General features: G+C 52.0%; 1 protein-coding gene across 1 annotated transcript in view; it reads left to right on the top strand.

Moving 5' to 3' along the window:
- The window catches only part of LOC144938229 (contactin-associated protein-like 2), a 137,787-nt gene extending 127,433 nt beyond the window's left edge, over window positions 1-10,354 (top strand). The window contains exons 23-24 of the mRNA XM_078866054.1: window positions 893-964; window positions 7,969-10,354. Of these exons, the coding sequence (XP_078722180.1) occupies window positions 893-964; window positions 7,969-8,168 (272 nt within the window). The 3' untranslated portion in view covers window positions 8,169-10,354. The remainder of the gene's footprint in view (window positions 1-892; window positions 965-7,968) is intronic.
- The last annotated feature ends 1,947 nt before the right edge of the window (window positions 10,355-12,301 follow it).

Genomic DNA, 12,301 nt, shown 5'->3' with positions numbered 1-12,301 from the left:
CAGAAAAACAAAAGAGAAACAGAACGTCTCGAGTTTATGGAACATATCCGAGGCAGTAAGAATGTTTCGATTTAAAGCTTTCGTGACTGCAGGGATTCATCTTCTTGGATCTTTCGGTAAAGTCACGTAGAAGGGAAGTAATAAAATAATAAAGAATGTTTTTAGTTTCTTTCGAAATGGGAGAATCTCAGCGGTCAGTCGCCAGGTTCTTCCGGCAGAGAGAGAGAGATAGGGAGCCCCAAGTCTGAGGCCCCCAAAAATCCCGAGCCCCGAAATTACACTTCGGCATTATTGGGTCAAAGCGCTGTGATTCCAGCTTGTAATTCGATTCGGAAATCGCCTACGGTATGTTGTGTTTGGTTGTTTTTGTTGTTGCTGGTTGCCTTGTTCGCACCGAGCCGCCTTGCTAAATCTCGTGTGTGTCCGAGTGTGTGTCTTAGTGTGTGTCTGAGTATGTGTCTGAGTATGTGTCTGAGTGTGTGTCTGAGTGTGTGTCTGAGTGTGTTGGGCACCCACCCCCTCGTGTGCCGTACCGGCCTTCATCGGTGCTCGCTCACAGCACTTGACCCAACAGTCTGTTAAGGCTATACGGGGGATCTTTATCTTTGTACTTTGATTGAGTGTGTGTTTGAGTGTGTGTGTGCGCAACAGGGGGTGGGGGCGGTCGTAAAAAGTACTTGACGAAGCCAGCCACCTCAGTTCGATTCCAAGTCACGACTAACATCGGTGACATACGATATATGAAACTTGTCCAGGACCTCCCGTAGGTCGACTCGGCCTTAAATAAGTACCTGGCGTGATGCGATCGCGAAGGTCGGTGCCGAGAAGACGGCCTTAATAGGTGCTCGCTAACAGCGCTTGTGCATCCTTCCGTCTGCTGTTGCTGTTGCAGATGGAATCAACGGAGCGGGCGATGGGGAGCGCGTGTCGAAGGGAAACAACACGAGATCGGCTATTATCGGGGGTGAGTCACTCACTGCACCACACACACTCACTGCACCACACACACTCACTCACACTCATACACTCTCACATTCACTCTCACACTCATACACTCACATTCACTCTCACACCCATACACTCTCACATTCACTCTCACACTCACTCACTCTCACACTCATACACTCTCACATTCACTCTCACACCCATACACTCTCACATTCACTCTCACACTCACTCACACTCATACACTCTCACATTCACTCTCACACTCACTCACTCTCACACTCATACACTCTCACATTCACTCTCACATTCACTCACTCACCCTCTCACACTCACAGACTCACACTCACTCACTCTCACACACACTCACTTACACATACACTCACTCTCACACACTCACTCACACTCACTCTCACACACACTCACTTACACATACACTCACTCTCACACACTCTCTCACACTCACTCACACTCACTCACACACACTCACTCACACTCACAGACTCACACTCACTCACTCACTCTCTCACACTCACAGACTCACACTCACTCACTCTCACATTCATACACTCACACTCACTCACACTCACAGACTCACACTCACACTCACTCTCACATTCATACACTCACACACACTCTCACTCACTCACCCTCTCACACTCACACATTCATACACTCACACACACTCACACTCACTCACTCTCACACACACTCACTTACACATATACTCACTCTCACACACTCTCTCACACTCACTCACTCACACTCACTCACACTCTTACACTCACTCACTCTCACACTTGCAGTCAGTGATCACGGCGATGAGTGTGATGAGGCTGACGACGATATTGTTGGCGATTGCACAGCGACGATGATTTGGGGCTCCATCGCGATGTCGGTGACGAATGCGGAGCGATGATGAAAAACACGTCGTTGTACTGTACTTCTATGCACCTGCGAGTGCGCTCCCCATCTGCGCCAACTCCCGCACGGACCTGGAGTAAGACAAAGCAACGCTCGTGAACGAGACGAGGGTTGTTTAGTAGACTCCTGTTCACAAGAGGGTGGCTGCTGCTGCTTCTGCTGCTGCTGCTTCTGCTGCTGCTGCTTCTGCTGCTGCTGCTGCTTCTGCTGCTGCTGCTGCTTCTGCTGCTGCTGCTGCTTCTGCTGCTGCTGCTGCTTCTGCTGCTGCTGCTGCTTCTGCTGCTGCTGCTGCTTCTGCTGCTGCTGCTGCTTCTGCTGCTGCTGCTGCTTCTGCTTCTGCTGCTGCTTCTGCTGCTGCTGCTGCTTCTGCTGCTGCTGCTGCTTCTGCTGCTGCTGCTGCTTCTGCTTCTGCTGCTGCTGCTGCTTCTGCTGCTGCTGCTGCTGCTTCTGCTGCTGCTGCTGCTGCTTCTGCTGCTGCTGCTGCTTCTGCTGCTGCTGCTGCTGCTTCTGCTGCTGCTGCTGCTGCTTCTGCTGCTGCTGCTGCTGCTTCTGCTGCTGCTGCTGCTGCTGCTGCTTCTGCTGCTGCTGCTTCTGCTGCTGCTGCTGCTTCTGCTGCTGCTGCTGCTGCTTCTGCTGCTGCTGCTGCTGCTTCTGCTGCTGCTGCTGCTGCTTCTGCTGCTGCTGCTGCTTCTGCTGCTGCTGCTTCTGCTGCTGCTGCTGCTTCTGCTGCTGCTGCTGCTTCTGCTGCTGCTGCTGCTGCTTCTGCTGCTGCTGCTGCTGCTGCTTCTGCTGCTGCTGCTGCTTCTGCTTCTGCTGCTGCTGCTGCTTCTGCTGCTGCTGCTGCTGCTTCTGCTGCTGCTGCTGCTTCTGCTGCTGCTGCTGCTGCTTCTGCTGCTGCTGCTGCTTCTGCTGCTGCTGCTGCTGCTTCTGCTGCTGCTGCTGCTGCTTCTGCTGCTGCTGCTGCTGCTTCTGCTGCTGCTGCTGCTGCTTCTGCTGCTGCTGCTGCTTCTGCTGCTGCTGCTGCTGCTGCTTCTGCTGCTGCTGCTGCTTCTGCTGCTGCTGCTGCTGCTGCTGCTTCTGCTGCTGCTGCTGCTGCTGCTGCTTCTGCTGCTGCTGCTGCTGCTGCTGCTGCTTCTGCTGCTGCTGCTGCTGCTGCTTCTGCTGCTGCTGCTGCTGCTGCTTCTGCTGCTGCTGCTGCTGCTGCTTCTGCTGCTGCTGCTGCTTCTGCTGCTGCTGCTGCTGCTTCTGCTGCTGCTGCTGCTGCTTCTGCTGCTGCTGCTGCTTCTGCTGCTGCTGCTGCTTCTGCTGCTGCTGCTGCTTCTGCTGCTGCTGCTTCTGCTGCTGCTGCTGCTTCTGCTGCTGCTGCTGCTTCTGCTGCTGCTGCTTCTGCTGCTGCTTCTGCTGCTGCTGCTGCTTCTGCTGCTGCTGCTGCTTCTGCTGCTGCTGCTGCTTCTGCTGCTGCTGCTGCTGCTGCTTCTGCTGCTGCTGCTGCTTCTGCTGCTGCTGCTGCTTCTGCTGCTGCTGCTGCTTCTGCTGCTGCTGCTGCTTCTGCTGCTGCTGCTGCTTCTGCTGCTGCTGCTGCTGCTTCTGCTGCTGCTGCTGCTGCTGCTTCTGCTGCTGCTGCTGCTGCTTCTGCTGCTGCTGCTGCTTCTGCTGCTGCTGCTGCTTCTGCTGCTGCTGCTGCTTCTGCTGCTGCTGCTTCTGCTGCTGCTGCTGCTTCTGCTGCTGCTGCTGCTTCTGCTGCTGCTGCTGCTTCTGCTGCTGCTGCTGCTTCTGCTGCTGCTGCTGCTTCTGCTGCTGCTGCTGCTTCTGCTGCTGCTGCTGCTTCTGCTGCTGCTGCTGCTGCTGCTGCTGCTTCTGCTGCTGCTGCTTCTGCTGCTGCTGCTGCTTCTGCTGCTGCTGCTTCTGCTGCTGCTGCTGCTTCTGCTGCTGCTGCTGCTTCTGCTGCTTCTGCTGCTGCTGCTTCTGCTGCTGCTTCTGCTGCTTCTGCTGCTGCTGCTTCTGCTGCTGCTGCTGCTTCTGCTGCTGCTGCTGCTGCTGCTTCTGCTGCTGCTGCTTCTGCTGCTGCTGCTGCTTCTGCTGCTGCTTCTGCTGCTGCTGCTGCTGCACGCTGCTACCTGCAACCAAACGCTGTGGAGGCAGCAGTGAGGGTTGTTGGATCACGGGCACAGATGGTGAGGCTGTGAAACTCCCTTCCCCGTGGGCGTCGAGGAGGAGCTCATATCCGAGCTGGCTAGGAGAAGGCGGTACAGCAAACAATACTCTTAGGTTTTTTTCCGGTAAAGTCACGTAGGTAAAAAATTAAAATTAATCAATTATTTTATTTTATTTCTACTATTACTTTTATTAATTTTAATTTTATTTTTTTTACCTACGTGACTTTACCGAAAAAAAACATAAGAGTATGAATCCTTGCAGTCACGAAAGCTTTAAATCTACAGCAAACAATGTTGACTCCACCTGTGGTGCCGTGTGCGTGTGATAGAGTGTTTCCCCCTCGCATGCGTGGGTTCTTCTTCCGGGTGCTCCGGTTTCCTCCCATATGTGCCACCGTGGCGAGATGTTAACTACCTCGCCTGGTATACAGGAGGCCGTGGGTTCGATCCCGACCCTGAAGCCTGCTGTATATTTGTAGTTTGCGTGTCTCTCTCTCATCATCACCACGGTGGCTAGGAGATGTTAACTACCCCGCCTGGTATACAGGAGGTCGTGGGTTCGATCCCGACCCTGAAGCCTGCTGTATATTTGGAGTTTGCGTGTCTCTCTATCATCATCATCACGGTGGCTAGGAGATGTTAACTACCTCGCCTGGTATACAAGAGGTCGTGGGTTTGATCCCGACCCTGACGCTTGCTGTATATTTGGAGTTTGCGTGTCTCTCTCTCAACATCATCACGGTGGCTAGGAGATGTTAGCTGCCTCGCCTGGTGTACAGGAGGTCGTGGGTTCGATCCCGACCCTGTATATTTGGAGTTTGCATGTCTCTCTCTCCATGGTCGCATGGATTTTTCACCAGGTCGTCCGGGTTTCCCCTCCACGTTTAGAAACACGCGTTTAGAGTATTTTGCGACTGCTATAAAAATGTCCACGTGATAAGCAACTTCGTTGAGGTATCATTTGTAGCCAGATCAATTCTGATTTTAAAAAAAGATGTAGAGTTCAGTGGGCCTTACCTGGTAAAAATAAAAAAAAAGTTAGTTCGTGAGTTAGAGTTAGTTAATAAGCCCTCGTTAATTGGCCGATGAAATTTTCCCGCTTGTCTGTGACTCTCAGTCGTTCGCTGTCAGCGAAAATTAGTGAATGCCTTTGGGTGTCACGTTACAAGTTGACGATATTTTTAGATTGTTTTTATTACTTTGCATTAATTACGCAGATTTACGTGATGATGATGATGATGGGGATTTGTATTAGAGTTGCGGATGCATTGAAAATTGACGACGATGATGTTTGATGATGACGCGGGGAATTATTTTTGGACTCAACTTTTATAATGTGGGAATCAACGATGCTGAGTGGGAATTGAACGCATGCGATGATGATGATGACGACAGTGTTTCACAAATCGATGAACCGTGACGATTCTTCTTCTACGACGACGATAACGAATGCAACAGACTACAATTATTTAAAGGAAAACCAATGCCCATAGACTTAGATGGGGTCATGCAAAGTTTGCCTACGGGCATTCCGTCTTCCCAATGTCGTATGCATGTTGAACTTTTTTTGCACCGTACGTAGAACCAACCGTGCTAATCGGAGGTGCGGGGAAGGTCAAAAAACCATGGACATTCCGTTGTCCCCGTGTTAGCCTCTGGGCATTCCGTTTTCCCGATGTCACGTTACGGGCATTCCGTTTACCCCACGTACAAACCTCTGGGCATGTAGGCTTTAGTCTGACTCCGCTTTCACACTGAACCCTCGGCAACCTCCCCCCCCCACCCCTGGCACCTCTCGCAGCAGCAGCTCTCCTCTCCCCGCCTCGTCGATTTCGATTCTCTTCGTTACCTCTCGGCCGCTTCCTCCGCCCCCCGTCCGGTCTCATTAGAGGGCCCCGGGCTTGATCCCCACACCGCCCGCCCCCCCCGGGGGAATTAGCGCAGTAGACGCCACGTGGCCCCGGTGATTCGAGAGGGGGTGGGGCTGGTGTGGGGGGGGTGGTGGGGGGGCTGGTGGGGGGTGGAGTTTGGCGGTGGTGTGCGCTCTGCTCTCCGTAGCGCGCGCGGTAATTCGCGAATGATTCACTCTCAGCTGCGCCTCCACGGGAATGATCCACGCGTTTGATTGCGTTGGCCCCCGGGATGGGAGAGTGTGAAACGAGGGGAGAGACGAGGAGCGGGAGGAGAAGGAGGAGAGTGGGGAGCTTGCAGGGAGAAGGCGAGTGGGGAGCAGAGTGGGGGGAGGGTGGGAGGAGTCGCTCTTGAAAGAGTGGGTGTGTGTGCGCGTTTGATAAGTATCCCTGCTTGGTTTGGGTAAAGTGGGTGTGTGTCTCAGTGTGTGTGTCTCTGGGGAGCGGTAGTGTAGCGGTTAGCGCTACGCTGAACTATGAACCCGGCGATCCGGGTTCGATTCCCGCTCACGGCCAACACCAGTCACGATAATCTGAACCGGTCCTGGACCTCCACCAGGTCGACTCAGCCTCAAATGAGTACCTGGTGAGGTGTGTAAGCATTGCCACTAGGGAGACAAAGGCGGCTGGGGGCGTGGTGTTGGCCACCCACCCCCTCGTGTGCTGTTCCGGCCTTCATAGGTACTCGCTAACAGAACTTGCCCCAAAAGTATGTTAAGGCTATACGGGTGACCTTTGTCTCTGGGCAGCGGTAGTTTATCGATTAGCGCCAAGCTGCGCTACGAACCCGGCAGAGACCCGAGTTCGATTCCCGCTCACGGCCACCACCAGTGACGATTATCTGAACCGGTCCCGGGTCTCCCGTAAGGTCGACTCAGCCTCAAATAAGTAACCCAGAGCAGTGTGGCTCTGGGTTACTCTGGGTTACCCTGGGTTATTCTGGGTTACCCTGGGTTACTCTGGGTTACCCTGGGTTACACCGGGGAGGCAAAGTTGGTCTGAACGTGGTGTCTGCCACCCAACCGCTCGTGCGCCGTGCCGACCGCAATGAATCGGTGCTCTGCAAAAAAGCACTTGCCCCACCAGTCTGTTAAAGGGGTGGGGGTCTTTATCTTTGTACCAAACTTGGCACTGCTCTAAGTCAGTCGTGTTAAGGGTGGTGTGGGTTGGATCAGTTCATTTCACCTGGAGCCAGGAGTTGTTTTTCCGATGCAAAACCAGGAGCCAGGAATTGTTTTCCGACGCAAAACTAGGAGCCAGGAGTTATTTTCCGACGCAAAACAAGGAGTCAGAAGTTATTTTCCGACGCAAAACCAGGAGCCAGGAGTTGTTTTCCGACGCAAAACAAGGAGCCAGGAGTTATTTTCCGACGCAAAACCAGGAGCCAGGAGTTGTTTTTCCGACGCAAAACCAGGAGCCAGGAATTGTTTTCCCGACGCAAAACTAGGAGCCAGGAGTTGTTTTCCGACGCAAAACCAGGAGCCAGGAATTGTTTTCCCGACGCAAAACTAGGAGCCAGGAGTTGTTTTCCGACGCAAAACAAGGAGCCAGAAGTTATTTTCCGATGCAAAACTAGGAGCCTGGAGTTGTTTTTCCGATGCAAAACCAGGAGCCAGGAGTTGTTTTCTGGCGCAAAACCAGGAGCCAGGAGTTTGTTTTCCGACGAAAAACTAGGAGCCAGGAGTTGTTTTTCCGATGCAAAACCAGGAGCCAGGAGTTATTTTCCGACGCAAACCCTGGAGCCTGGAGTTGTTTTCCGATGCAGCAGTAGCAGCATCGGCACGGTTCCGTTGTATCCAGGGGGTTCCAAACGTGCGACTTTTCGACAATTTACACGTCGTACAATTCCACGGGTACCTGAACGAAGTGCCCGCAGTTTCGACATGGAACATCGCGAATAAATAAATAAATAATATCTTACACGCACACTTTGTCATTAACGCCGCCTTGCAACAGGAACATCTCTGCGGTGTGCTTCGCGCTGCTGGTGCTGCTGCTGGTGCTGACGATCCTTCTGCTTGCGCCGCGTGCAGGGGTCATCGCTGCGGTGTGCTTTGCGCTGCTGGCGCTGCTGGCGCTGCTGGCGCGGTGCCTGCTGCGGCACAAGGGCACGTACCACACGCACGAGGTGAAGGGCTCCGACACGGCCGACCACGGCGACTCGGCCATCATGGACCACGACCCGGCCTTCTCGGAGCCCATCGAGGAGAGCAAGAAAGAGTGGTTCATATGAAGGCGCCATCTCTCTCCCGTCCCCACTCCCTTTCCTCCGCCCCCTCCCCACATATCCAGGGGGGGGTGGGGGTGTTGGAGGGAGGGGGTTGTTGGTTCGCGATCTTTTTTTTTTTAGACATTTGGGAGAAGTCGGGGAAGGGTGGGGAAACGGATCAGCAGCGTGTCATGTTTTACGACAATGTACGATAAAACAAAATTAAGTATATATAAAATTGTTCTGATTTGGCACGATACCGACAAGGAGCTAACCTAAACAATTACGAATCACAGTGTACTCCCGAGAGAGGGTTTCATATGCCGATCTCGGAACAACCAAAACAAAAAACAAGGAACGTCAAAGGCTGGTGTTGAGTGGCGTCACGGTGGCGGTGGTCATGCTGACGGCTCGCAACAAACAAGCGCCTGGGTTCGATTCCCCGACCTCGCGTGGTTTTCCATGCGTGGGTTTGTGGCTTCTGCGCCTGTTCCCCACGGGTCCCCTCCGGGTTCTCCGGTTCTCTCCCGTGGCTAAAGAAAAGAAGGGGAGAAAAAAAAACATCGCAATCTTAACCGGGCGTTGGCCAAAATCATCCCGATGCTGAAAAATCGCCCGCGAAACAATGTTTCCGGTCGTCAATTCGGATTACAGCGGTGGCATCGCTACACCCCAAACCCGCCGACTGTGAAAAGTCTGTGGCAGGACCCTCCCGCTAAATTAAAGTCTCGAGACTCGCCGAGCCTTTACGCGGGCAACACAAGCGTCGTAAACGATAATAATAATAAAATAATGTTAAAACGACGCATCGGCGAGGGTTTTCCTTTCGTACAAAGTATACGTTTCGTACGCAATTACAAGTGGCCAAGAGATGTTTGGTGGTGCGCGTAGCGGCTGGGTGGGGACGGCGGGGGGTTACCGCCTTTCCGTGCGGCTGTTTGAGTCGTTACCATCGCGTACACGCGCGGGTTTTCTCCGGGTCCTCCGGCTTTCGCTCCCACGTGGTGAAGAAGATAAAAAACGAAAAAAAACTAATTTAAATAGAATTGGTCAAACATCCCAACCTCGGCAGGACCCCTCGCGATAATTGAGTCTTGAGGCACGGCGAGGTTCCCACCTTGAACGTGCGATGCGCGCCTGACACCAATCGTTGGCGAGCGTTGTCGCGTTCGGGAACATTTGGAGCCCCCACTACAACGATGTTTTGTATAATTGTAACGAATGTTTTTTTTCTTCTATTTTCTAGTTCGGATTGATCCGCCAAAAAAACAATGTTGCGTCGCCGGAAACGATGTAAAACACGAAGTGAGGTTTTTGCTGTTGTTGTTGTTGTTGACTGTGCACCGTGCACCGATCCCAACTGGGACGCACCGATGCAGTCTATCGACTTTGATGCACCAATATAAATCTATCAATTTCGACTCACCAATGTAATATTTCGACTTGGATGCACCAATGTAGTCCATCAACTAAGACCCATCAAAGTAATCGATCAACTTGGATGCACAAATGTAGTCAATCCACTGAGACTCACCAATGCAATCTATCAACTAGGCCTCATCAATGCAATCCATCAACTTAGACTCACCAATGAAATCAATCAACTGAGACCCATCAAAGTAATCGATCAACTTGGATGCACAAATGTAGTCAATCAACTAAGACTCACCAATGCAATCAATTAACTTGGATGCACCGATGCAATCGATCAACATGGACTCGCCAATGTAATCAATTAACTTGGATGCACCAATGTAAATCTATCGCATCACAATGTCACTTCCATGCCCCCCCCCTCCCCCCGCAAAAGAGGACACGTGGTGTCACGCAGCATTGGGAGATGCCACTTTTGTACGCAATGAGGGGGCAATACGTTATTACACGTTTGCGTTACTTTATTACGCAATGTTTACGTTATTACACGTGTACGCTACGTTATTACATGTTTACGTTACGTTATTACATGTTTATGTTACGTTACTCCATGTTTACGTTACGTTGTTACACGTTTACGTTACGTTATTACACAATGGTTACGCTATTACACGTTTCTGTTACACTATTACGCAATGTTTACGTTACGTTATTATACAACGGTTACGTTATTACACAACGTTTACATTACGTTATTACACGTTTACGTTACGTTATTACGCAAGGTTTACGTTATTGCACAACGTTTACTTTACGTTATTGCACATTTACTTTACCACAACGGATACGTGTGGATGGTGGAACACGTTGGGTTCCTTTGTCATCGTCAACATTGGGAAAAGAATTGCAACCCGGGGCCTGCTCCAGGAATCTCGGTGGTAACCCCAGGAATCTCGGTGGTAACCCCAGAAATCTCGGTGGTAACCCCAGAAATCTCGGTGGTAACCCCAGGAATCTCGGTGGTAACCACAGGAATCTCGGGGTAACCCCAGAAATCTCGGTGATCACCCCAGGAATCGAGGAGTAGCTCTAGGAATTTCTGGGCGGCCTCCAGGTGGCGGGCAGCACAGGGCCGTTTGACTCTCCGCGACTTTGCTGAAATAGGACGAGATTTGCTTTTTTTTATTTTTTCACGCGATGTATTTAGTTACCTATTTATCTACTTCTCGATGTATTTACTTATTTTTATACCTGAATCCCGGAGAGGGAAGTCGGGGGAGAGTTGCGAGCTGAGACGGTTTTTTGGCACAGCCATTGAAGCCCATTCTGTTGCTGTGTTCATAGCGATTCATTCTCGCTTGGGGCATTACCGTTTACCGGGCTGTAGTCGGTTCATCGTCATTTTCCGCTTCAGCGGCGCGCGCGTGCGTGTGTGCGCGCGCGCGTGGCACAAACCGAACCGCACGGCTTGCAATTACAGATGAAGGACGAAGGGTCTTAAGTTCTCTCCGACGCGCGTTCGGGTCGGCACGACGGCCGACGTTTCGCTCCAGGAACTACCTAATCCAGATCGGGAGCCGATGCGGTTGTTAATTTTTTTTTCCACTCCCGGAAGCGCGCGGAGCGAAACGTCGGACGTCGCTTCGCAGGGAGCGCTCGGCACGACCCCGGGGCAACACGCACCGGATCGATGCACGGCACGAACCGCGCTGCCCCGTCGGCCAGAGGCGATGACGCAGTTGCGCCCGCGGTAGGCAGTACAGCAAGTAGGTTTACTCGGTGTCGATCTGTGCTGCAGTAGCTGTTGGACGGTTCCGTTCTCGTCCGTGTGAGCGGTCTGTCGAACCGCTCCGGTTTCCTCCCACTCGCAAAAGTTGGCGACAAGACGCGAGGGAGGGATTTCTTCTCAGTTGCCCTCGTTGGGGAAAGGACAAAAAAAAACCGAGGAGTCTTGAGGCTCAGGGAGGCCTTCCTGGGTGAGTAAAGCGTGGCTCGTGTTCTAGACCCGACCTGAGAATGAGGTAGCTAGACCACAACCGTGTCGCCGGTATGACAAAAAGAGGCGATTTAAAAGAAAACGTTGAAAAAGAATTACAATTTCCGAGTGCCAAATATAGGGGTTTAAACTCACCGACGTACGCACGTGCGTTTTTGTTTGTGTTACCTTGTTAGCGACAGTTTACAGAACGGTAAAACAAGTCCAATCATCGTCCTCGTCATCAATGCTTTAATGTGGCATTGATGTGGCTTTTGTATGTGTGGGGAGGAGTGGGGAGGAGGAGGGGGGGTTAGGGTGAAATGGTTATGATCAAAGTCTGAACCGTGCGGTCAGAATTTGAGAATCCTGCGACAGTCGGGGATGACACTTTGAGTAGGGATCGTATGGAGCAAGGTTGGGGGGGGGGCATCGTTTTGACAACAGTGGCCGCAGCAACTTTCGCCGGTTCTCAGCGTTTGCCAACGATGGGTTTTGGTTGGCTTTTTGGCCAAAAAAATACAGGTCCTTCCAGGCAATATCTTGCACAGAGAGAGAGAGCGAGCGAGATACAGAGACACCACACACACCTACACAGGTGCCTCCTTACAAACAGTTAACAGCTATATTCCAAGAATGGTTAAATGTGTGTGTGTACGTTGAACTTCTTTTGCACCGTACGTAGCCAACCGCGCTAATCGGAGGTGCGGGGGAAGGACAGCAAACTGAACGCAAAAAGCAGTTCTCTAAAGACATCGAACGGTGTCTTCTTTTAAGCTGGGGTAGTGGTCGTTAAGGAATGTTTCAA

Source organism: Lampetra fluviatilis, chromosome 21 (assembly GCF_964198595.1).
Source record: "Lampetra fluviatilis chromosome 21, kcLamFluv1.1, whole genome shotgun sequence".
Lineage (NCBI taxonomy): Eukaryota > Metazoa > Chordata > Hyperoartia > Petromyzontiformes > Petromyzontidae > Lampetra > Lampetra fluviatilis.
The sequence above is the reverse complement of the archived record's forward strand: the minus strand, read 5'-3'. Positions and strand labels throughout refer to the sequence as shown.